The 22,834-nt window shown below is 31.7% G+C and overlaps 5 protein-coding genes across 8 annotated transcripts; 1 reads left to right on the top strand and 4 right to left on the bottom strand.

The window, feature by feature from the left end:
* Positions 1 to 3,550: 3,550 nt before the first annotated feature.
* On the bottom strand, positions 3,551 to 4,627 carry LOC106344223. The gene is made up of 4 exons (XM_013783635.1): positions 4,607 to 4,627; positions 4,136 to 4,402; positions 3,859 to 4,014; positions 3,551 to 3,748 (listed from the first exon to the last, which is right to left on the bottom strand). The coding sequence occupies exons 1-4, from the start codon at positions 4,625 to 4,627 to the stop codon at positions 3,551 to 3,553; spliced, it is 642 nt and encodes a 213-aa protein (XP_013639089.1).
* Positions 4,628 to 7,361: 2,734 nt separating this feature from the next.
* LOC106293879 (CASP-like protein 1C2) lies at positions 7,362 to 11,249 on the bottom strand. The gene is made up of 3 exons (XM_013729514.1): positions 11,042 to 11,249; positions 10,837 to 10,939; positions 7,362 to 7,754 (listed from the first exon to the last, which is right to left on the bottom strand). The coding sequence occupies exons 1-3, from the start codon at positions 11,197 to 11,199 to the stop codon at positions 7,521 to 7,523; spliced, it is 495 nt and encodes a 164-aa protein (XP_013584968.1). The 5' UTR covers positions 11,200 to 11,249; the 3' UTR covers positions 7,362 to 7,520.
* Positions 11,250 to 14,224: 2,975 nt separating this feature from the next.
* LOC106296026 (protochlorophyllide reductase C, chloroplastic) lies at positions 14,225 to 16,285 on the bottom strand. 2 transcript variants are annotated; one of them, XM_013732067.1, is made up of 5 exons: positions 16,165 to 16,285; positions 15,977 to 16,075; positions 15,365 to 15,899; positions 14,690 to 15,045; positions 14,225 to 14,614 (listed from the first exon to the last, which is right to left on the bottom strand). In XM_013732067.1, the coding sequence occupies exons 1-5, from the start codon at positions 16,219 to 16,221 to the stop codon at positions 14,459 to 14,461; spliced, it is 1,203 nt and encodes a 400-aa protein (XP_013587521.1). In that variant the 5' UTR covers positions 16,222 to 16,285; the 3' UTR covers positions 14,225 to 14,458. The 2 variants fall into 2 exon arrangements, with proteins under 2 accessions (XP_013587521.1, XP_013587522.1); XM_013732068.1 differs by having other exon boundaries at positions 15,365 to 15,893; positions 16,165 to 16,279.
* A 293-nt stretch (positions 16,286 to 16,578) lies between these two features.
* Positions 16,579 to 19,604, top strand: LOC106293715 (ELMO domain-containing protein A). 3 transcript variants are annotated; one of them, XM_013729373.1, is made up of 11 exons: positions 16,579 to 16,777; positions 17,609 to 17,741; positions 17,842 to 17,922; positions 18,082 to 18,199; positions 18,281 to 18,349; positions 18,463 to 18,578; positions 18,665 to 18,719; positions 18,823 to 18,946; positions 19,054 to 19,101; positions 19,199 to 19,293; positions 19,404 to 19,604. In XM_013729373.1, the coding sequence occupies exons 3-11, from the start codon at positions 17,852 to 17,854 to the stop codon at positions 19,503 to 19,505; spliced, it is 798 nt and encodes a 265-aa protein (XP_013584827.1). In that variant the 5' UTR covers positions 16,579 to 16,777; positions 17,609 to 17,741; positions 17,842 to 17,851; the 3' UTR covers positions 19,506 to 19,604. The 3 variants fall into 3 exon arrangements, with proteins under 3 accessions (XP_013584827.1, XP_013584828.1, XP_013584825.1); XM_013729371.1 differs by lacking the exon at positions 16,579 to 16,777 and adding an exon at positions 17,354 to 17,477; XM_013729374.1 differs by lacking the exon at positions 17,609 to 17,741.
* Positions 19,605 to 20,489: 885 nt separating this feature from the next.
* Positions 20,490 to 22,358, bottom strand: LOC106343432. Its single transcript, XM_013782636.1, has 5 exons — positions 22,041 to 22,358; positions 21,751 to 21,965; positions 21,492 to 21,657; positions 21,239 to 21,416; positions 20,490 to 21,032 (listed from the first exon to the last, which is right to left on the bottom strand). The coding sequence occupies exons 1-5, from the start codon at positions 22,131 to 22,133 to the stop codon at positions 20,782 to 20,784; spliced, it is 903 nt and encodes a 300-aa protein (XP_013638090.1). The 5' UTR covers positions 22,134 to 22,358; the 3' UTR covers positions 20,490 to 20,781.
* Between the last annotated feature and the right edge of the window lie 476 nt (positions 22,359 to 22,834).

Here is a 22,834-nt window from a genome sequence, read left to right as displayed (position 1 = left end):
TGGAAGATATTTGTTTGACTGGGATATACATATAAATATCAAGTTGTCAAATGCATGTATGTACATGCTTTTTATGTGTATACATACATTGTCTTCTAGTGCTCAGTACATATTTTAATATACGTATGTTTTTACATCAATTATGTATGTTAACATGGCTTCAGAGAATGACTAACTCATTTACCTTTTTTTTTTGTTTATTTTTGGTATGAATGGTAAATTTTATACTACTTTAAATTTTTGATAGACAACATCGAAATCGAAAGATAAAAAAAAAACACAGCAAAATGCACAAATAAACCACGACAAATGATACTAATTAATTGCTAATAACACAACAACGCACAGAGCTTAGGATCGCTATGCACAAATCGCTAGAGCCCCATATAGCTTCATATGCTATTCACATAATGAAAATAGCAAGTGTTTTGTTTTTATGTAAATCGCTATATTTGACTAATATATGGCTTACAAAATGTGATCATTAATTAGAAATATGTTGGGCCATAGTTTTGGCGTACATGCTCCAACCAATTACAAACATAACCAATCCCAATGATTTCGTGGAGTTTCTTTACGAAGATTTGGTTGTGCATCTGAAGTCGAAGAAGCAAGCTCAACCACCGCTGAAACTTACAAACCTTCAAAAGGCAATCGACCATATAGCAGACCCCATATTGCTTAAAGAGAAGAGTTTGAGAGCTGCACATGTATCTTGTTCAATATGAGCCATTAGTTGAGCTATTTCGTATACACAGTTTTGCTAGCTTGATTAGTTTAATTAACGTTTTACTAGGTGGTTGCCTGCGAATTCGCGGATATAAGTATTGTATGAAGATATATATTATGAATACAATGTCATATAGTTTGAAACATTAAAAATATAATTTTTAACTTTAAATAGTTTGAAAATCAGTCGTAAAGTTTCTATAAATTTGATGTAAAAATAAATGTTAATATTTAGTAATAACAAATGCTTATGTAATTATATATGTAATTATCACATTAACTTTACTAACACATATTATGCATATTCTTCGGCCTCTTCTTATTTTTTTTTCATTATCATTTCGTTTTTTTTACTAAATTTTTGCTAATGTTTTCCTAATTTTTTACATATTTTATGCCAAATATTTATTTTTCTCTCCAAATAATAATACAAAACATATAATCAATAAACCAAAAATCTATCTTAGAATTCTTTTCAATCATAACATTATCTTATTAACTATATTATTTGACTTAAATACAAAACATTTTTAAAATCAAAGTTCTCACATGTTCCATTAAATATAATCTGTCCAATTTTCAAAGCCTATTTATTTATAAAGCATATATGGACATTATAAGAGATTAATTATTATTATAGATACGACTATATTTTTATATGAATATGAAATCATTATATTGATCTCAATCAATTGTTTTCTATTCATTTTTATGTAATAAATAAATATAAAAGAATTGATCAAACATTATTACACTTTTTATAACTTTTAAACTTATCTATCATTAATTATTATTTGTAATATCATTTTGGTTATTTGGCAAGTGATAATAATTAGTTTTAGACTTACCTTTTATTTTAGATCTAACTAAAATAATTAAAAATTATAAAAAGTTTTGTTCATTATATTATTTAGTTTATAAATATAAAAAATTGATCAAATGATATTATTCTTTATATAGTTTCAACAATTAGCTCCATAAATCATTATTTGTAATATAATTTAGATTATTTGGAAAGTGATATTAATTGGTTCTAGATTAATTTTTATTTTAAATCTAAAAAGATAAATAAAATTAAAATTTATCGACCAAGCAAATCATAACAATTTTCTTAAAACTTCACAAGTGATCAACATGTAAGCAAAAATTACTTAAGTGAGGGGAATTTTGTTTTTTTTTTATAAATGTTTTGTGAACTCATAAAAATAATTTAAAATTAAGATAAAATAACTTTCTTAGCCATGATAGATAATTTTGTAAATGTTTTATTTTTTATAGATGAATAATAAGACGTATATGGACATTGTAAGATATTAATAATTATTATAATTCTTTATATATGAATTTAATGTTTTATATAGAAAATGAAATCATTATATCGATTTCTCCAAATTGCGTTCTACTATTTATTTTATGTACTATATAAATATATATATATATATATAAAATCAAACATTATTACACTTTCTATAATTTTGACAAATTAGTTATTATAAATTATTATTTGTAATATCATTTAGACTATTTGGTAAGTGATATTAATTAGTTTTAGACTTACCTTTTATTTTAGATCTAATTAAAATAATTAAAAATTGAATATCTTTCAACCAATCAAATCATAACAAATTTTCTTAAACTCTTTCTATGATTGACACCTAAACAAAAGTCATTTAAGTGACTTCTCATTTAATAAATAAGATGATTATTTGGGAAGTGATATTAATTGGTTTTTGATTTATTTTTTATTTTAAATATATCTAAAATAAATAAAATTAAAATTTATCGACCAAGCAAATCATAACAATTTTCTTAAAACTTCACAAATGATCAAAATGTAAGCAAAAATTACTTAAGTGACTTCTCGTTTTATATATATGAGAATTTTTATTTTTTTGTAGATGTTTTATAAACTCATATAAATAATTTAAAATTAAGAGAAAATAATTTTGTTAGCCAGTCATGATAGATAATTTTGTAATGTTTTTAATTTTTGTTATAAATGACTTATAAGACGTATATGGACATTGTAAGACATTTATAATTATTATAATTCTTTATATACGAATATAATGTTTTATATAAGAAAATGAAATCATTATATTGATTTATATAAATTGTGTTCTACTAATTATTTTATGTAGCATATAAATATAAAAACAATTAATCAAACATTATTACACTTTCTATAATTTTGACAAATTAGTTACCCTAAATTATTATTTGTAATATCATTTTGACAATTTGGTAAGTAATATTAATTAGTTTTATATTTACCTTTTATTTTAGATCTAATTAAACTAATCAAAAATTGAATATCTTTTAACCAATCAAATTATAACATTTTTTTTCTAAACTCCTTCTATATTTGACACATAAACAAAAATCACTTAAGGAGGTGTATTCAATATAACATTTGAGGTGATTTGACTTTTAATGAAGTTTTATATGATTTCAATAAGTTGCAGAGATTTAGTTGATTTATGCTAAATCACTCTAGAATATAACCTAAAACCATGGAATTTGAGTTTTAAATTTTTTTAACTAAGAAACCCCACCCAAACACCGTAAAATTAACTGAAAACTTTAAAACTGCACAAATTAAAATATTTTCAATAACAGTGGATTTTAGAGTATTTTACGAAATGTTAAGTTCAATAACAATAAATTTTAAATGAGTTTTTAAAATTCATGTTTGAATAAAAGTGAATATATTATTTTAATACAAATCACCGGTTGAATACACTCCCCCTTGATATATAGGAGGATGACAAGTAATTAATCCCAGAGGGGATATCAAACTACAAGTCAAAGATCCATACACCTACCTTTCCGAGGACGAGGTGGGTCTGCAAAGGATGGGATGAATCTTAGTCTGCCAGACCTTAATCTCAGTCTTAGCTTGATACTCTACAAGCTCTCCTTCAGGAGACTCCTTAGCCATGAAAGTAATATACGCTGTGACTCCAATGCTCATCCTTATCACGGCCCTCACGATATGGTCAAGCGTCACAATCTTATTCTACAATTTTTTTTTTATAAAAAAAAAGTAAAATCAAAACTTAAGCAAAAAAAAAAAAAAAATAGTGAAATGATAACCCATCTCTTACAATGAGCAAATGTAATACTAACCTTTGTTTGGTTGTATTTGTCAATCGCCACTCGAGCCATAATCTCCATGTAGTCACGCCCCGTGAGGTTGGGATCTTTGAATACGGCGTCCAGATTCAAAGGGCGCCACCCTTGAAACAGATTCTTGGGAACCATCTCTTTATCCAACAAGAAACCCTTAAAACAACAACATAGTTTTAATAAACTTTAGGTTCTGTTCAGCAAACAAAGACATTGTACTTAAAAAAAAACAAGAATGACACTTGACATACATATAAAGCTTCAGAAACAAACATACCCGGCTCTTGTAGATATGACGCAAATAACGACGCAGCTCCTCTTCGTCCGTCTCCGAAGGCGACTCATCAGGTGACTCGTAGTCTAAATCGAAACTGTCAACATCCCAAACCTGGTCGCTTTCTACGCTATTTGTCTTCGTGCTCCTCTTCTCCGCTTCCTTCGCCTTCGTTCTCGTCGACGGAATCCGACGCCGGAGACGTCTCGGCCTTGCCTTTGCTCGGAAGCTTAATGCAATCCGACCTGGAGGCCTCCCTCCCCTCCGTTCCTACAAGTTAGACTCATACTCATAGTTCACATTGTAATTCTAATTTTCTCATATATATAAAATATGTCCAACTATATTTGACCTATAACTAAATAACTAGAGCTTGGATCCGCGTGACCGCGCGGATTTGTATTTTTAACGGATTAACGATACTAATTTATATATATATATAATATTATAGATATATAAAATTTACCATATTACATTTGTTTGCACATATTGCATTTTTACGGGTAAATAATATGTTTACACATCAGATTCTTATTGTGTATATGCTGTAATTTATTGTTTAGGATATCAAATTGCATTATATATATATATATATATATATATGTACATTGTAAAATAGTTATCTATAATACTGAAGAAATGAAATTATAGGAAAATTTATAATGATATAAATATATACTATATATATGATTATTTTAGATTCATTAAATCTATATCAAATTAAAGAGTTGTTATTATTTGTAAATATATAAAAAACATGAATATAAACTTAAAAACAAATAATAAATACATATATAAAATATTATAATGGTCAAACAAATATTGTCTTGTTCATATAATTTCACTAATATAAATCGAATTGGGTATATATATTATTCTAATGCACTTAAGCTACATTAAAATATTAAAATATCAAATTTGTAAGATAATTTATAAGAATATAGACCAATGTAATTGAGTAACAATTTGAATTTTTCTATTAACATAAGTTTCCAGATTGAATGGTTAAAATCTTGTATAAATAAATAAGTGGGCCTATCTTATCGACTCAAAATTAGACTAAATCCATCTGGTTTTCTAACAGATTTTTTTCCCCAGAAAAATATGTTACCTAATTGTTCATCTTTTAGACTTATTTTTTTTTACTGTCGATGATGCAGGTTTACTCGAAACAATTCATCTTAATTAACTCGGAATAACAGGTCTAGGTAGAAAGAGACCTGCTTAAAATGGAGATTGTCTTTGAATTTTGTTTATTGTTATGTCAAAAGAATTTCTTCCAAAAGATGTGTTTTTCTTCCACAAATATAAACATTTTACTTGAACTCACCATGAATTATTAAAAGGCCTCAGCTTTGTGAGAAAAGAAGAGTTCTCAGACATGTTTAGGTTGTTTTGTGAATAATGATGTGCTTCCAAGTTAGGCATGCAATATATGTTTGATCCGAGTGGGATAGGTTTAATAAAAATCTTAAAGATAGCCACCGGAACCTCACAAAGCTACCGGATAGATAAGTGATCATGCAAGTTTGGAAAACAGAATATGAATATACTGTTAATAAGAATGATATGGTTAGTTATGATGATTGCTTTAAAATAGAAAAAGATTTTGGAATGTTATTGATTTTAATTATGTGCATACGGAATTATTAGTTTAGATTTGGTGCACCGAAAATATCTTTTTTATACTAACTAACCAAATAAAATATTATAAATATATTTTGCATATTATACAAATAATACAATTGTTCATAAAAAGTAGTTTGTAAATAGTTTAAGAACAACAGAAAATCAGAAAAATATATTATACAAACCATACAATTGTTCATAAAAAAATAGTTTGTAAATTATTTGAAGAACAATCAAAAAGCACACAACAAAAAGAACAATTTATTAAAATAATAATTAGATGAGAGACCGTTCATGTATAATCACATGATTTGGTTGAATTATCATGATATATATTGAATCGATTTTTGTGGTAGCTGTTGCACAATTGGTATATAATAGTAGTCTATTGAATTTTTGATAGATTGGATTTGCTTTGGCGGACAATACTAACGAACACTAAACCGCTAAATAATTGGTTTTGCAACATGTTAGTTTACGTTGGTCTTGGTTTGGTATGTAACTTAAATGTAGCTGGTTTATTAATATTCAATATCTTGATATTAAAGATTAATGGCATTCAATTGTAATTGAAAACTTAGACTTAATTACTAATTGTACTTCAGTTTTAATAGATTAGATGTTAATAATTTAATATGAACTTATGCATTTCTAAATATATAAACAAAATATTTTAATCCATGCAAGTGAATGAATATAAAAATATATCAAATATTTATTTTATTGACTATATAATTAACAAACTACCACGGATAAACTATATGATTAACGAACATCCGTTTCAACAATTTAGATATAAATAACTAATGTAATTCATCATTTAAACTTTTTAGATCATCACATAATATATTATATGTAATATGATATATTATATTTAATATCAGAACTACATAACCTATAATAAATATCATAACATTACAAACCGAAAACGAACATCCGCGCGGGCGCGGGTAAAGATCTAGTTAGTTTTTAATTAATCTTCTTCCTGCAGGTCAGGAGTATTTGAAAACTAAACGATACCATTAACCTGTAATTAGATGATGAGAAAAAACATTATTCGAGAAAATTGTATTTTTTTTTTACTAATAATCAAATCAAAATAAAGACATCACAAAGAGTATCGTATCATATTATCAAACGTCACATGACCATAGAGAAAGAGGATTCTTCATATCTGGAAGCGTTACGGCCTTGAGTTTTCCCAAAGAAAAAGAGAGATCTTCGCTAGATTCACCCTTCGCTTGCGACACCACGGTGGTCTCCGTGCTTCAGTTGGGATCCATGATTTGAGTTAACCTAAAACCCTTGAATCGGTTTTGCTGATTTTAATATTACTTGAACAGATACTATGATATATAATTATATATTCGATACGGCTATACGGGGAACATTTTATTTCCTACACTTGAATAAATACCTTCATACAAACATAAGTATAATTCTTTTAGAGTTAAATATTTTTCTTTTTGCTAGTGCCATTGCATTATACTATATGAAAATTGTGGCAATTGTGTAAGCATTTCACATTTTCAATTTATACCAAGAAGGTAGAATATTAATTCTATAATCTGCAAGTGTTCTAACATTTGGCATATTTTCTGGAAAGAGGTTTAGCATGTGAAATAGTATCAAAAATGACAAAAACAATTTGATTCTCAAAGCGAAGACAATGTGAAAAAGAAAAGTCAACAGTACGAAATTTTTATATGTATTTATACGAGAGTATTTGGTCTTGGAATCTCATATAATTATTTTTGATTCAAGATTTTCGGAGAAGAAACGGGTCGACAACGGAGTGGATAGAGAAGATGAGCAAGAACACGTAGAGAATCAGTGCGACTAAACCGGCGATTAGAGCTCCGGTTATCTGATCGCAGAATCTTGGCACTTGGCCGCAAATTGGTAACCATCCTGCGTTTGCGTTTCCTCTCTTCCCCACTTGTGCTACCGCCACGGCCGCTGATAAGCTTGACGTCAACAACATCGTCACCATCTTCACGGTTAATTTGGCATTTACAAGGAAAACTATGTTAAACACGTAATTATCAAAAGGTAAGCAAAAAAATGAGGCAACAAATACTAAAATGCATATATTGTTCATCCCTTTTATATTATTTGAGGAGCGAAAACTAACCTTTAGTTAATGTGTTATTTTCAATATTGTCATTTCCTACGTGGCAGCACCACAAGCTCTTTCAGATCCTATATTTAAAATTTTTTTGTTAACTAGATTAATTACAAAAATTGCCATTGATCATTAAATTATAACTTGACTAATATAATATAAGCTTCTTCATTATTGACTAACAAAATAAATAACACGTCTACGTTTTAATGCTGTCATTATTGTTTTCCTATATTTACAAAGGCAAATATATATGAGATTACGATTTTATGAGTGTCCATACACATGAAGAGGACTGTAACGATTTATACACTAAACCCTAGATCGAAAATATTTGTTCTAGACAGGCCTGATCCTATGTAGTATCTTCACAAAAATATTGTTTTGGTTTTTACAAGTATTATTTATCATACATCATTTTATATATAGTTAGACATTTTATATATAAACGCAATCTAAGTATAATGTATAACTATAGTGTATACAAATTAAATGTCTAAATATAATGTCATCACAATAGAAAACCCATATAAATCCGTTAAAGGACATATATAGAAATTTTGGTGCCTATAAAATTTAAGGTTATTGTAATCAATATTAAAATACAAATTCAAATCTTGGTGATATTAAGGAAACGTGATTTGCAAAGAAAACCGGTCACATGATTGTTAAAAGAAAACTTCTAATAACTTTGATATATTTTTAATTTACGATTTTGTTAACATTTGATTATTTTGGTAACATTAATAGTCAATAATTTGCTATGCATTTAATTTGAGAATTTTTTTAATATAATAAGGAGTCAATAAGGGTTACAATTTTTTCCAAATAATTGACTGTTGTATATAAGGAAGTTAGATTATGGATTCAAATTATTTGAATTAATTAATTAATAGTTGTGCGCCTTGCAAACTTTTTCTCAATTTTGTCATATATATGGAAGTTTGATTATAGAGTCTACAAAATTAAGGTAAGTTTAGTAGTATATTGGAGCGCAAGTTATGCAAAATTAAATAGGTAATATCAGTATTAATTACGGTGAATTGATTTTGTTTCATTAACCCTACACGAGTTTGACTTTTTAATATAAACTAGACCCTGATCCACACGCCAGCGCAGGTATGAATTTTCAGTTTTTGCTTTTCGTCAAGATAATTATTAAATATCCATAACATTAATATGTTAAAAAAACATATTATGAAAGCCCATGTTGTAACCGTTTTTTTCCGGGAAGTGTAACAAAAAAAATTACATTTAACTTTTCATTTTGCTTAAGTTCTGTGTCGGTAAAAGATTAAAAAAATCTCTCTATCTTTTTCAATGTTCAATTTGAAGCTTATTATGCGAAAATCATACGCAAATATAGGCAATTGGTTGAAATCTCTATATCTTTATATTCTTACAAATTTTAAATTTATTGTTTTCTCTTCTGCAAGCAAGTCAATTACCGAAGTAATAGATCAATTGGTTGTAATCAAATCTATTCTTATAATTATTGTAATTATGGTTACAGTTTATATCTTTAATAGGTGCATTAAAGATATGACATTGAAGATATTCTCTTTTGATTAATAGAAGATATTGAATTTGAGTTTGTATTTATTGATTTGTTTTTTATAAAGCTTAGAAAATCAACATGATAGATTGGTTGGTTGATACATCCTATAAGGAAAACAAAAACTATAGGTGGTTTCAATATTTTACATCGATCGATGCATGATGTAAGTTGACTATATAAAACTTGAGCATGATCATTTCAAACTAAAGTATAGGAAGGTTATATGCATTTGTTATATTGTAGTTAATATATTTTAAATATTGCATACATCAAGTGATTCACGTTTTCGTAAAAATAAAATTCAAGTTCATTATTGGGTTGTACTCAGCTGTAATAAGCTACGTAAATATGATGTATTTTTAGGTTCATTTAATGACTTTAAGTTTAAATTTGATTAAAGAAAACTCATTCATTTAACTGAAAAAGACAAACATAAAATTATATAGGTTCATTTAATGACATTAAGTTTAAATTTGATTAAGGAAAACTCATTAATTTAACTAGAAAAGACAAGCATTAAAATATGTAGTTTAATTTAATTCTCATTGGCATGGAAGTGTAAATAAGTTAAAAAAACTTATGGATATTTTTTAATGGATACTTCTCTTTTAATAATATAGATATATGCTGTCTACAATTCATCGACTCACCACATCCTTCTTTTCTACTCTCTATTTATCTAAACATTCTCTTAAGCAAACATCAACATGATTAACATTGATGGGTTTTCCAAAATTATTTTTGAACTCAATGATGTTCCAGAAATCGATGCATTCAGAAAGAGGTATATCAATTCGTTTAGTGAATTTGGTAAGTAAGTATGTTTAGTTTGGTAAATTAATTCTTAGTTATTTCTCTCTATAGGATTGCAAACTACGAGTTCTAAAGACTTTTTTCACGGTATTTTGGTTTTATCAGTTTTTTATTTGTTTCTTTATAATTTTTTTCTTCGTATTTTATTTTTCTATTACCTATATTTCTTTTAATTTATAATTATAATTTTATTATGAAAGCAGTAATTCTATTTTTCTATGTTTTGTGTTGTCTTAAATTCATAATAAATTAATATAAGTTATTGCATACTATTATACATTTTTTCCATACAGTATATTTAATTTACACATAACAAATTACACAAATTTTTTTAAAAAAAAACAATTAAGCTTACATTATATATACATGCATAATTTCGTTTGATATATATCATTAAATCTAATATTTGTGCCTATAACTTTAAAATTTTTAATATCGATAAATTAAAAAATAAAAATCATTTTTGTTTACTCGCTCCGCGCAGGGCGCGGATTATCACCTAGTGGCTAGTATAATCATATTATTTGTACCAGCATCTATTAAGAAAATAAATGATTATGAAGTGGTATAATTAGTTACCAAGTCTAAGACAACTACGAACTTCCACAGCAAACTCTCCTTCGGAAGAAACAAAACGAGAAAGCTATAAACGCTAACAATCACGTTTGCGATCACGAAGTACCTGCCATACACACATGATGCATAACGTATCATCACATTACATACACTATTTATCTTAAGTGAATTAAACATGCAAAAAAAGAAAAGAAACATAAACGCTTACTTAAACGCTGCCAGATCGCTATACTTAGCCACTAGGGAGAGGACAAAGAAGGAAGATCTTTCGCGGCTGGTGACCATTGCGATAACCGCCCCTAATGCAGCGCAAAATGCCGCAAATCTTAGTACCAGCCCGCCCAATCTCTGTGTTACCTTCACCATCAGTTTAGTTTTTTTTTGGATCTCTAGAAATTCTAGCTATGGAAGAGGGAGACGATGTAAGAAAACAAAGTCACGAAATATAAACCAAAGTAAAATGAATATAATATTGAAATGTTTGATGGGTTGGTTGGCTTTTTTCAACTGTCTCCACCGGTCATGCAAGTTTCACCTTTTTTTTCTTTTTTTTATCAAGCAAAGGAACAATCAGAATTTAAAATGAAAATCTTAATTTCCGAGAAAAAACCATGGACATTTCTGAAGCGAATATTTTATTACTAGTGTAGACAAACCATATTTTGAAGTTAAGATTTATAAAACACAAATTTATTTTCTGTAAAAAGGATATTTCTTAGTGACATCAGGAACAAAATGATTGTTTTGAAGCGAGTCGTCGTCCTAACTTGGGTGGGATTTGTCAGTAATTCTATATTACATTCAGGCCCGGCCCGCAGCAAAAGCATTGGAACCAACCGCTTAGGGCCCAAGCTTTTTTCAATCTTTTTTAGGCTAAATTTTTTTATTGGTTTTTTTTTTTTTATACAGTTACACAAACTAAAACCCAGATTTTGCGTGGGACCTTCACCACTCCTAGACGGGCGCTGATTACACTTTAATAATTGGTTTGGTTTGCATGAAAAGTAGACAATTTTTAGAGTTTGTAGTCATAAAACTTGTGAGGTTACATTCTTTGAAATTGCTATTACAGAAACATGTCTAGAAAAAACTTATGTATGTGTTTGCTTCAAGTCTTCAACCATTAGTACTCTCACATGAGCCTAGGCATAATCTTTGTATCTGATCATCATCGATGATCTATCTTTGATTCATCACCCTTGACTGATCCTCATCGAAAGCAGTTGTATCACTGATGATAAAGTAGCTATGATCTTAAAATACATAGCTTTATCCCTAATGAATCTTTTTGTTCCCGATGAAAAAGGAGCATCGATAAACCATTGACCATTTTTTAGTTTCCACATTAAAAGATCAAACACAAGTTCCACATTAAAAAATAGTTTTAATACTGATAACCTATTTGTGAGTTAAGCTTTTACAAATAATCGATGATTCACTGGTCTGTATTAACTTTTATAATAGAATAAACATATGAAATTCTTCGCAACAGTGTTCTTATGAGTGTGTTTGATTTGTAATATATAACATTTATGATAGATTAACGGGTTTTAATTGTCTATAATTTGTTGATTGCTCATATTGCGGTTGAATATAAAACCAATCAAAAATGTTATATTGTATAACACATTGATCAGTTAATATTTTTTTCATTTTTGATGTATTTATTGATTTTACTGCGCTGAAGGAAGCAAGCTTCAAGCTCGACTAGTTAAATTCAAAGCTTGAGGAGGTTTCCTTGGAGTGGAAGAAAGCAGCACATTCTGATGGAGCTTTTGGAATCCAACAACTTGAGAAACACGTAATAATTTGGAATTGTCTTTGTCAGATCTCATAGTTGAACTGCACAAGGAGAAGATTAATTCTGCTGCTGCTGCTACGTTTCAGTTTATAGTTTTTCTTATAAAGAGATTCTTTCTCCCTTGCTTCTCATTGTCAAAATCCTAGCTGATGTATGTCTTATAGACAGCCGGTTAATATGTTATGATCCCATCAACATTGAGGATGGTTCTTATGATCCCATCAACATTGAGGATGGTTCTTGTTTTAGTTCTTATCAAGCTAGTTTGAATTCATATTCTTTTCCAATATAAAATCTATACAACATAAATGTGACAAAAAATCATCTAAACAAATTAGTGTATACGCCTAGCTAAGTTGTCTCCTAGGATACATGCATGTACAATAAAACACAATGTATAGAAAGAAACGACAAAGAGAATATGATTACGCACGACATATACAAGCCTCCTTCTGCTTTTATATCTATGTTTACATTTGTCAGTATCTCACATGGAGTCTCTTTTTCGGTCCATTCATCATTCTCCCATAGGTTTTTCCCACAAATAGAAGGATGTATACACATAAAATCTTATAATATATACTGACATTCATTTATATGATTTACGTGACATAATTATTTTTTAATTCATTTGTCTGTTAAATATTATATTCACATATATGATCAATCGACAAGTTTTACTACAAAAGTAGTGTCAATAAACTGAGTTTGGTAGGTTTCATTATGAATTATCATGAATGGTAAATTATAATCATTTGATTTAAAATGATTACATGATATAGCCACAGAGTTAAACATACATCAAAAGTCATTCATTAAAGGTAGCAGACATGAAAGATGAGAAATATAAAAAAAATAAAACTGAGTTATAGATAGTGAAGAAAAAAAGTCTTCAGTTGTAATAATCTCACAATTTGAATGTCGAGAGTACGAGGAAAAAAACTAACAAAGCTCCAATGTGTATTTTCATCCTTCATTATCAAGAAATAATACAACTACCAATGTAGCTCCTACATATATGATGAGGCTGACGATCTCAAAATAAAATTTCAAGCTTTTGTTCCTCAAACATAAATGATTATCCAAACATTTACCAAGATTTAACAAAAAAATATCAGAAGTCGAATGCACTATTTTTGATCAATCAAGTGAACAAGCAAATGGGAAATGAGTCCCTAAGTTTCTTATGAGAGAGGGGCCCGAGGAGGTTGCCTTTTCAAAAACATGATGGGCACGGCCATCCAAAAGGAGGGACTTGATTGTTATTAGGGTATTAAAATTTGATCGTCATGAATCATGCCAATAAAAAGATAGTCTCTTTATACTCTCGACTATTATCTCGAAAAAAATGGATTCTATACATATTCTTGTACAGTCATTATACAACCTCTTACTCGAAATCGATCATAAGTTTACGTTCTCTCTTCTGTCATTTAAACTTTACTTAAAGTTCGTTATTTGCCACTAGCATTTGTCATTTAAACTTTACTTAAAGTTCGATATTTGCCACTAGCATTTGTCACTTTTTTCTTTGTAGCTAATCATTTTTAACACCATCTCAAAAATGAATAATATTGAATAATAAGAATATTTAAGGTTAAATTTCTAACTTCGTATTAAAATATAAATACAACAACACTTATACATATCACAAATAGAAAGCTTTCAAATTACAAAGCATTTAACCAAATCTTCCTTGGGAGTCTAAAGTGTATGTGTTCATGGATTCAAATTCTCTAGTAATTGACTCTGTCAAACTTCAGTCTTCTTCACTTTATTATGGTTTACATATCACAAAAGTATATAATCTAAAATGCATTTGCATCACGCCAAGCCAACAAGCTTCTCGCTAACTTCCCACAGTTTCTTTGCCTTCTCTGCATCACTTGCTTCTTTCGAAAGCTGATTCTCAAACGAAGACGAGTTATTGTTCCAGCTCCAATACACCCCTGACTTTCCCAGGCTCGGATCACTCACAACCTACAACCAATCCACACTATCAATCAACAATCTGTCTACATATATTACTCATAATCCGATTTACAAAAGACTGACCTGTGCTAGTCTTTTCCCAGCTTCCTCCTCAGATACGTAACCTTTGGTGATATACTTCTGAAAAGGCGGAAAGAGAAGCCTGAACAGCGGTATGTGTTCTCTGAACAACCCCGTCGTAGCGATGCAACCAGGGTAAAGCGAAGCAAACGTGACACCAGTTTCCTCGTGGTAACGTCTGTGAAGCTCCTGCATTGTCAGCATATTGCACACTTTGCTGTCTTTGTATGCTTTGGCTCCATCATACTCTCCTCCATCTATCATCGAACTGTTTTGCCCGTTAAGCCCTGATGCTAAGCCTCTTAGGTCTCCAAGGTTCGCCTTTGGCGGTACATTCCCAGCCAAAGTATTTGTGTTTCCTGCAACAACATTAATGTATTTTTTTTTTTTTTTTAAAATAACAATCATTATATTTTGATAAATATTAATGGTAACTTCTTAATTTTTTATTACTATATTTTGTATTATTTTAAAATAATTCACTGGTTATTAAGAAAACTAAAAAAATACAGCAAAACCAAAAAAAAATCTAAATCTAAACACTAAAAACCAAAATCTGAAAATTAAAATCAAAAACCAAAATCTGAAAGTCTAAAACCAAAATTTAAAAACTAAAACCAAAAACTAGTTTAAACAATCAACACCTCATTGTCTGAAAGGAGAAACCATTTTATTTACCTGTTATAGATCCTACGATGATCATACGTTTTGATGGATAATCAGATTTCTTCAACTCATCAAGAAGCAACCTCGAGAGAAGAAAATGTCCTAAATGGTTAGTCCCAACGCTTATCTCAAACCCTTCGGCTGTGAAAGAAGGTTCTTTAGCAGTCGGCTGGTAAACCGCTGCGTTGCAGACAAGAACATCCAGCGGCCGTTCTGTTCTCCGGAAACTATCAACAAACTGCTTCACGCTTTCTAGCGAGGCGAGATCGAGATGCATCACCGTGTAGTCTTCCTTAGACATCCCCACGGATTTCGCCGCTTTCTCGGCTTTGAGAAAGTTCCTGCACGCCATGACCACGTGCCATTCCCCTGTCTCTGCTAAAGCCTTGGCCGTGGCTAAACCGAGACCGGAGGAAGCTCCGGTGATCACTGCGGTGCCTTTTCTCTGCGTCTTCTTTTGCTCCGGCGAGGCTTCGTTAGCCGGAGGAGTTGCAACGGTCTGTGCGCGAGTAACGGTGGAGAAACGCGGACTTTGTCTTCTCTGTTCCTGAAACGAAACAGAGTACAAACTCAGGACATTGCTCTGTTTTTTTTTTTTTTGAGAATTGATTGATTTTTTTTTACCTTGAAGGTTAAGAGGGTGGAGATTTTATCGGCTTTAAGATGGTTGGAGAATGAAAAACCAGTTAAAGTCGTCTCCTTTAGAGAAGCACTGAACTTACCCTGCAAGATCAACCATTGGCATTGAGCGCAAAACTCTCGAATTAATGTATTAAGAATAAAATTTGGTGAATGTGAAAACATAATAATACCTCTTTGCGGATTGAGACGGTAGAAGGAAGAAGAGAATATGCAGCCTGAAGAGCCATTTCTGTACGGAACTGACTGAAGTTGCGAGAGTTCAGTGTCTGTCTTCTACGTTGTTCGATTTGAGGGGGGGGGGGGGGGGAGACAAAAAGATAAGGTAGTATTGGGTTAGTGACACGTGTAACCACTCAGATCACTAGTTTGGATTCTTCGTGATGGGCTTTAAGATGGGCTTGATTAAAAAAAAAACGATTTTCTTATTGGTTAACTAACTGAGCTGAACACCGTTGATTAGGTTGATAGTAAATGATCTGGACGGTCCAAATGTGCCGAGAATTAATTTGGTGGAAGGGAGAAGAAGGCGGCAACTTAACGGTCGATGGAGAGATAGGCGAGAGGAAACGAAAAAGAGAGAAAAAACACTTCTGGATCACAACTTTCTTCATCCTCTTACAATTTCTAAAAGTTGCAAAATTATAATGACGAATTTCATTTTTGTTTCTAATTTTATTTTCTTTCTTCTTGTATTTTTTTCTTTCTTCTTCTCTCTCTTCTTCCTTGTTCATCGTCACTGTGTCTATACCATCTCTTCCTCCTCCATTCCTAAGTCAATAACAGGTATATTGTTTCCCCTCTTGACATTTTAATCAATCATATCGATTTTTTTTTTTTGTAAAACGTTGAAATTTGATCTTAATATCATTGTTTGCTAATGATGTTTCAAGCATTGTACAGTTCCAAACTTTACATAACAAGTAATGATAAGAAAACCCCTTTGATTGCGCTATTGTGTTAGTTACACCTTCTAGAGACCTTTCCTTTTTATAATACCAAAATTTTGACTAAGTGAAAATGTAAATGATGATGAATAGTTGAATTTTTTGAAAATGGAACATGAATGACTAATTAATCGTTCATTACACTTTTGATTTTATCTTGTTCCTTTTTAAAAAAAAAATTAACCAAAATTAAGAAAGTAAAAAAACTTACAAACATATGTACAACAACCTACAATTCTGTCTAGCTTAGCTAAACGTGTTAAATAATCACAAAAATATAACTATTTTACAAACTCTGACCTGTACGCAACCAAAAAAAATACTAAAACCTACCTGTGATCAACTTACCTCTGTATATATATCTCCACCCACCTGTTTTTTACAAGTTTCTTCAGAGAAGTCTAAGCTTTTTTTTTCCATTCAACTTTGCATAACCTAGATTTTTCATTCCAATTTTTTTGTTTTGGCAAAACCAATTACTTTTATTCGTTATTCTCACACTAATCTCTGTTTTGATGACTCTTTAATTTGGATTTAGGGTAATACCTAAATTCTTTTTCTACATGCATTTACTTTTGGTTTTGTGATAAATTTTGTTATCTTGGTTTAAAAGTCTTGTTTTGTTAATCTTCTTTTCTTTAAACATTTGTGCCCCTCTCATGACGTTCAGGAAGCATATATAGGCAATACTTTCCTTCTCGTTTGTCTCTTCACCAAGATATCACCTCTTCCTTATTTTCTTCATATATAATGTAATGTAACATTATTATTATTTCATCAAATCAAAGACATCATACAATCTTGTAAGTGACTGAGATCAGTCAAATTTTCTGTCTTCCCAAGTTTTAATTAATGTGCTCTGCTAATGTCAATCACAAAACATGTGTCTGGATATTTGTGCAGGTAGAGGAGGATGAAGCGTGGGAAAGGCGACAAAAAGGGAACAAAGAACCGAGATGTCAGCGGTCAAGTAGTTCCGCTCACGTAATAACTCAACTGGCTAAGTATATGCTTTAAAAGTATATTTTGCTAGAGACCACAGGGTTATAATGATAGCACATTTTGTCTAAGTGTTTGAGTGATTAGTTTATTAGTTATGCAATGATAAGATCCATCAGCTCATTATGTGTAAAAATGTTTCAGTGAACCGGTGGTTGTAGCTACGCCTATGGTTGGAACAAGATCGTGGATAGGAGGGCTCTTTACACGCTCCAGTAGACGTCAAGACAAGTCAATCGACTACACTTTGTCTCCTCTTCAGGTTAAGTTTCATATGCCTTCGCATAAGAGTTAATACATCAGAATAGTTTGTAACATTTCTCGATTTTGTAATTAATCATAGGAGGAAAGACTTCAAAAGCTGCAAGATCGTTTGCTTGTACCTTTTGAAGAGACACGTATTGACCATCAGGTAAGTTAATTGACCATATTCTTGAGATGTTTAACGGCAACTAAACAACATGGAGGGATATTGTTTATGCTTTAATCATCTTGTGAAATGTTTAGCTTTGTTAATGGCGACAGGAATCACTTAAAGCATTGTGGAATGCATCATTTCCGAACATTAATCTCACAGGCTTAGTAACAGAACAATGGAAAGATATGGGATGGCAAGGTCCCAATCCATCTACCGATTTCAGGTAACGTTGTGGTATATTTATTAACATAATCTTAAGGGAAATTACTTAGGGGTTAAATCGTGTGTTGTTTAACATTTTGTTTGAAGGGGTTGTGGATTTATTGCTCTAGAGAATTTGCTATTTTCCGCAAGAACATATCCGGTAATTACTTAATAAACATGTTCATATATATATTGCTATGGCTTTATCTTATCACATGAATATGTATATGAAAATGTGTTTATACATGTGAAAAAATGTGAAGGTTTGTTTCCGGAGACTATTACTGAAACAAAGAGGCGACAGGGCAAAGTGGGAGTACCCTTTTGCAGTGGCTGGAATCAACATCTCCTTCATGCTGATCCAAATGCTCGATTTACAAAACACTCGTACGTACGTCCATGCAGTCCATGCATGTGTAACTCCATCTTTCATGTCCATACGTATAACAGTTTTGATTGAAGAACTTTAAAATGATTGTTTTATTGTTACGCAGCAAAGCCGAAATGTCTTCCAGGAATGAATTTTCTCAAACTCTTAGAAGGTAAAACATATATATTCAATAAACTTATTTCTTCTAGTTAGTGTATGATAATCGTTGAATAATCAATAACCATATCCAACAACGAAAAAAATTACAGAAGACGAGAATGCATTCGATGTACTATATTGTATAGCTTTCGCGATGATGGATGCTCAGTGGCTTGCGATGCACGCTTCTTACATGGAATTCAATGTATGTCTATAGTTAATCTCTCCTCTCTCTCTGTCTTTTTGATAACACCTGATGATTATTCTTGAAGACTGATGCATGTGTACATATAATAATGTGAGTGTATTTATCAGGAGGTATTACAGGCGACTCGGAATCAGCTAGAGAGAGAGCTTTCTTTGGACGATACTCATCGGATTCAAGATCTCCCTGCTTATAATCTCTTGTTCCAATAGAGTTTTCTTTTACTTTCTTTTCTTCTATTTAGATTTATGTATTAACTGGATTTATGAATGAAAAGAAACGATAATCAATGAACCAAAAATAAAATAAAATAAAAAAGATTGAAATTGAAAGATAATGAATCCGATTGGTAATGGCCGTAGATTTAAAATTTTTGCTGTTGAAAAAAATCTACAGATTTTTTGTTGTGGCTTTAAATTTTATTGCGGTAGAATTTTATGGAAAACACTAAAAATTTGCTTTGGATATTTGGCTCTGCAGAGCACTTTCAAAAACTGTGGTTTCAAAAAAAAATTAAAACTTGATTTTTTTGAATTTGGTACCGTGGAAATAAATAGGACCGTGTACAGCAGATCAACTACCAATCACCCCTCCAATGATGCATATCCATCATCGTTCTGTTCTAACATTGATGATGATGATAGTGTGGAAGGAAACTAAGAAGTTAACGTGGAATCTTTGACTTCTGTACTTCAAATAATCAAAACTCTTTATCATTCGTCTACAGGAGTAAAGATCTTCGCTCTACCGACCAGTATTGTCCGTGTCGACATTAATTTTTTTCCATCCTAACCGTTACGTTGAAAAGTCGGTCTGATGTATGACCTATTGTATATTCCCAAATGAATATTAAAAAATAAGATAATGTTCTTTACGTTTGCATTGGAGTTGGAATTTTGATCTTATCCTCTACATATGACAAAACAGAAGGGATCCCCACTTTAAAACCTAACGTGAAGGATAAGATTCCTTACCAGTTACAACCACATTCCCACGATTAGTATACAATTCGAAATGTCTATTTCTTGGAGGTGGACGTTTTATTCTTTTTAAAGTAATTTTGATAATATAGCGTACGTAATGATTCGTTTACAGTAGTATGTAATAAGTTTCTCCATTTTTTTTTTTTTAAATTAAAGAAAAAAACTGTTAGACATGATTACTACTTCAGTAACGGTGCTGAGGCACAAAAAAAGTTTCAAGTGAAGGATGATGTAATATAAACTTACAAGAAAGCATTTACTCTGTTTCAACACGCAACAAGTAACAACGATTACTCTGTTTCAACAAGACAACAAACTCTATATACCGACATACACTTTTCTCAAAAGGTTAGGTGTCTTAAAACGCTATATCCTAACCAAAACGCTACAAAAGCCAGATCACTCTTTTTAGAAAACGCCAGCGGTTCCATAAACAAAGAAACGGTGGGACTTTTACGATGACAATGAGCAGACAAACAAACAAACATGGAAACCGGGTTTGTTTTTAGCCACGAGGACTAGTCATCGACATGGTGCAGAAGTAGTTGAAGTCATGATGTTGGACCCTAAGCTGTTTTAGCCACGAATCCGCAACGCTACAAAGCGAAGCCAATCTCTCCTGGTCATCGTGGTCGTGCGAAAGCCAGACATCGCCTTGCATCTTGTAAGTAGCCATCCCAAATGGGAGGAGAGTTATGTCTTCCCCTTCCTTTCTCATCCTCTCTTTCTCCCCTCCGTTCTCTTCCGGCTCCATATCTGCAGTATCATTGCTAAGCATTAAACCCCCCTATTGTGATTTGAATTAAATGCAGGGCCGGATCTGGACATAGACCACTGAAACATTCGCCTTGGACCCCGAAATTTTGAATTTTTTTTTTTTAACGAAAGTTCTTAAGAAATGTTTCAAACCCCCCAAAATCTAAAATCCGACCCTTGGATTACTAAAGAGAGTGTGTGCATACCTTGGAAAGAAGAAGAAAGAGTGTGGTAAGTGAGGAAACAAGTGGACAAGTCTTTAATGGTTCTTCCCATTGGTATATGATAAATAGGGTACCAAGCAACAGACATCCAGCTGGCTGGAGAAAGATCTACGCTTCTCAACGACATCAAACCCGGATATCTCTGAGCCAACTCATTGATCTGTAATCAAAATCAGTGTCAAAACCTAGCTCTCATTAGATGGAAACAAGGTTTTGTTTTTTTTTGTTTTTTAACCTTATCCATGAGAGGGACTCTAGTATAAGGAGCTGATCTCTCAAAGTACTGGAGATAAAGGTAACCCAAACGATCATTCAGATGCAAGACCCCATCTTCCCCGGAGACACTCTCATCGCTACCTGAGTCACTAAAGGGATAGCTTTCCCCATCTTCAGATTCTTCCCTAATTAACAACAAACCAAAACACCAAGATTCAATAAAAAAAAAAAGACAGGATTTCAAAGTAAATAAAGATTCCAACTTTTTTTTCAAAAACCTGATCAAGGAGGAATGAGAGGTGAAAATCTGGATGGCGGAGAGGTAAGGAACGTAGTATTGAACGAGAGATTCGCCGTTGGCGAGATGAATGGGGACGCTAGCTCCGTACGCGCTCCATTCGTCGTAGCAATCCCATAAATCACTAAGCCTGAAAAACTCTACCTTTTCTCTGTCCCAAGGATGCCACAATCGATTTAGTTTTCTAATCTCCGCCTGCAAAATTAACAACAAATCAATGAGGTAGATTGACGTTTGAGGATCGAAACGTTTCTCAAAAAAAGGACAAACCTTTGGGAGAGATTGGGGAGGGACTAAGGGTGTTGTGCAATGGAGGAACCGATCAAGATTCGATTTTTTGGTTGACCCTTTGGCATTCACCATGATTCTCCAGAGAAATTGAGAAACAGAGAGAGAGAGAGAGGATTTTGAGCTTTGACGTTATGAAGGCTGGATATTTTTAAGGGGACAGACATAAAATTAAAAGAAAAGGAATGGAAGAGAAAATCGATTATCTTTTTTTTCTTCTTAAAATGACCGGAGAAGGACAGGACGATGTAAAGATGAAGCAATAAGAAACAAGACGGTTGGTTAAGGTCTCAAGACAATGGAGATGCCACTACAAGGGACAAGCATGCATGGTGGTTTAAGGTCTCAAGACAATGGAGATGCCACTACAAGGGACAAGCATGCATGGTGGTTTAAGGTCTCAAGACAATGGAGATGCCACTACAAGGGACAAGCATGCATGGTGGTTTAAGGTCTCAAGACAATGGAGATGCCACTACAAGGGACAAGCATGCATGGTGGTTTAAGGTCTCAAGACAATGGAGATGCCACTACAAGGGACAAGCATGCATGGTGGTTTAAGGTCTCAAGACAATGGAGATGCCACTACAAGGGACAAGCATGCATGGTGGTTTAAGGTCTCAAGACAATGGAGATGCCACTACAAGGGACAAGCATGCATGGTGGTTTAAGGTCTCAAGACAATGGAGATGCCACTACAAGGGACAAGCATGCATGGTGGTTTAAGGTCTCAAGACAATGGAGATGCCACTACAAGGGACAAGCATGCATGGTGG

This window comes from Brassica oleracea, chromosome C5 (assembly GCF_000695525.1).
Source record: "Brassica oleracea var. oleracea cultivar TO1000 chromosome C5, BOL, whole genome shotgun sequence".
NCBI classification, from domain to species: Eukaryota; Viridiplantae; Streptophyta; class Magnoliopsida; order Brassicales; family Brassicaceae; genus Brassica; species Brassica oleracea.
This window is presented reverse-complemented; position numbering and strand designations above follow the sequence as displayed.

Coding starts and splice junctions, on each gene's coding strand:
- LOC106344223 (XM_013783635.1), bottom strand. CDS start 4,627: ATGCAATATGTGCAAACAAAT. Junction 4,403..4,606: donor TGCAATATGTGCAAACAAAT/GTAATATGGTAA, acceptor TCTAACTTGTAG/GAACGGAGGGGAGGGAGGCC. Junction 3,749..3,858: donor ACAAATACAACCAAACAAAG/GTTAGTATTACA, acceptor AAAAAATTGTAG/AATAAGATTGTGACGCTTGA.
- LOC106293879 (XM_013729514.1), bottom strand. CDS start 11,199: ATGGTGAAGGTAACACAGAGATTGGGCGGGCTGGTACTAAGATTTGCG. Junction 10,940..11,041: donor AGCGATCTGGCAGCGTTTAA/GTAAGCGTTTAT, acceptor TGTGTATGGCAG/GTACTTCGTGATCGCAAACG. Junction 7,755..10,836: donor TCGTAGTTGTCTTAGACTTG/GTAACTAATTAT, acceptor TTAACCGTGAAG/ATGGTGACGATGTTGTTGAC.
- LOC106296026 (XM_013732067.1), bottom strand. CDS start 16,221: ATGGCTCTTCAGGCTGCATATTCTCTTCTTCCTTCTACCGTCTCAATC. Junction 15,046..15,364: donor CATCGTAGGATCTATAACAG/GTAAATAAAATG, acceptor ATGTTGTTGCAG/GAAACACAAATACTTTGGCT. Junction 14,615..14,689: donor CTGGGAAAAGACTAGCACAG/GTCAGTCTTTTG, acceptor GATTGGTTGTAG/GTTGTGAGTGATCCGAGCCT.
- LOC106293715 (XM_013729374.1), top strand. CDS start 17,852: ATGAAGCGTGGGAAAGGCGACAAAAAGGGAACAAAGAACCGAGATGTC. Junction 19,102..19,198: donor TTTTCTCAAACTCTTAGAAG/GTAAAACATATA, acceptor AAAAAATTACAG/AAGACGAGAATGCATTCGAT. Junction 19,294..19,403: donor CTTCTTACATGGAATTCAAT/GTATGTCTATAG, acceptor TGTATTTATCAG/GAGGTATTACAGGCGACTCG.
- LOC106343432 (XM_013782636.1), bottom strand. CDS start 22,133: ATGGTGAATGCCAAAGGGTCAACCAAAAAATCGAATCTTGATCGGTTC. Junction 21,966..22,040: donor CTCCCCAATCTCTCCCAAAG/GTTTGTCCTTTT, acceptor TTAATTTTGCAG/GCGGAGATTAGAAAACTAAA. Junction 21,658..21,750: donor TCTCATTCCTCCTTGATCAG/GTTTTTGAAAAA, acceptor GTTGTTAATTAG/GGAAGAATCTGAAGATGGGG.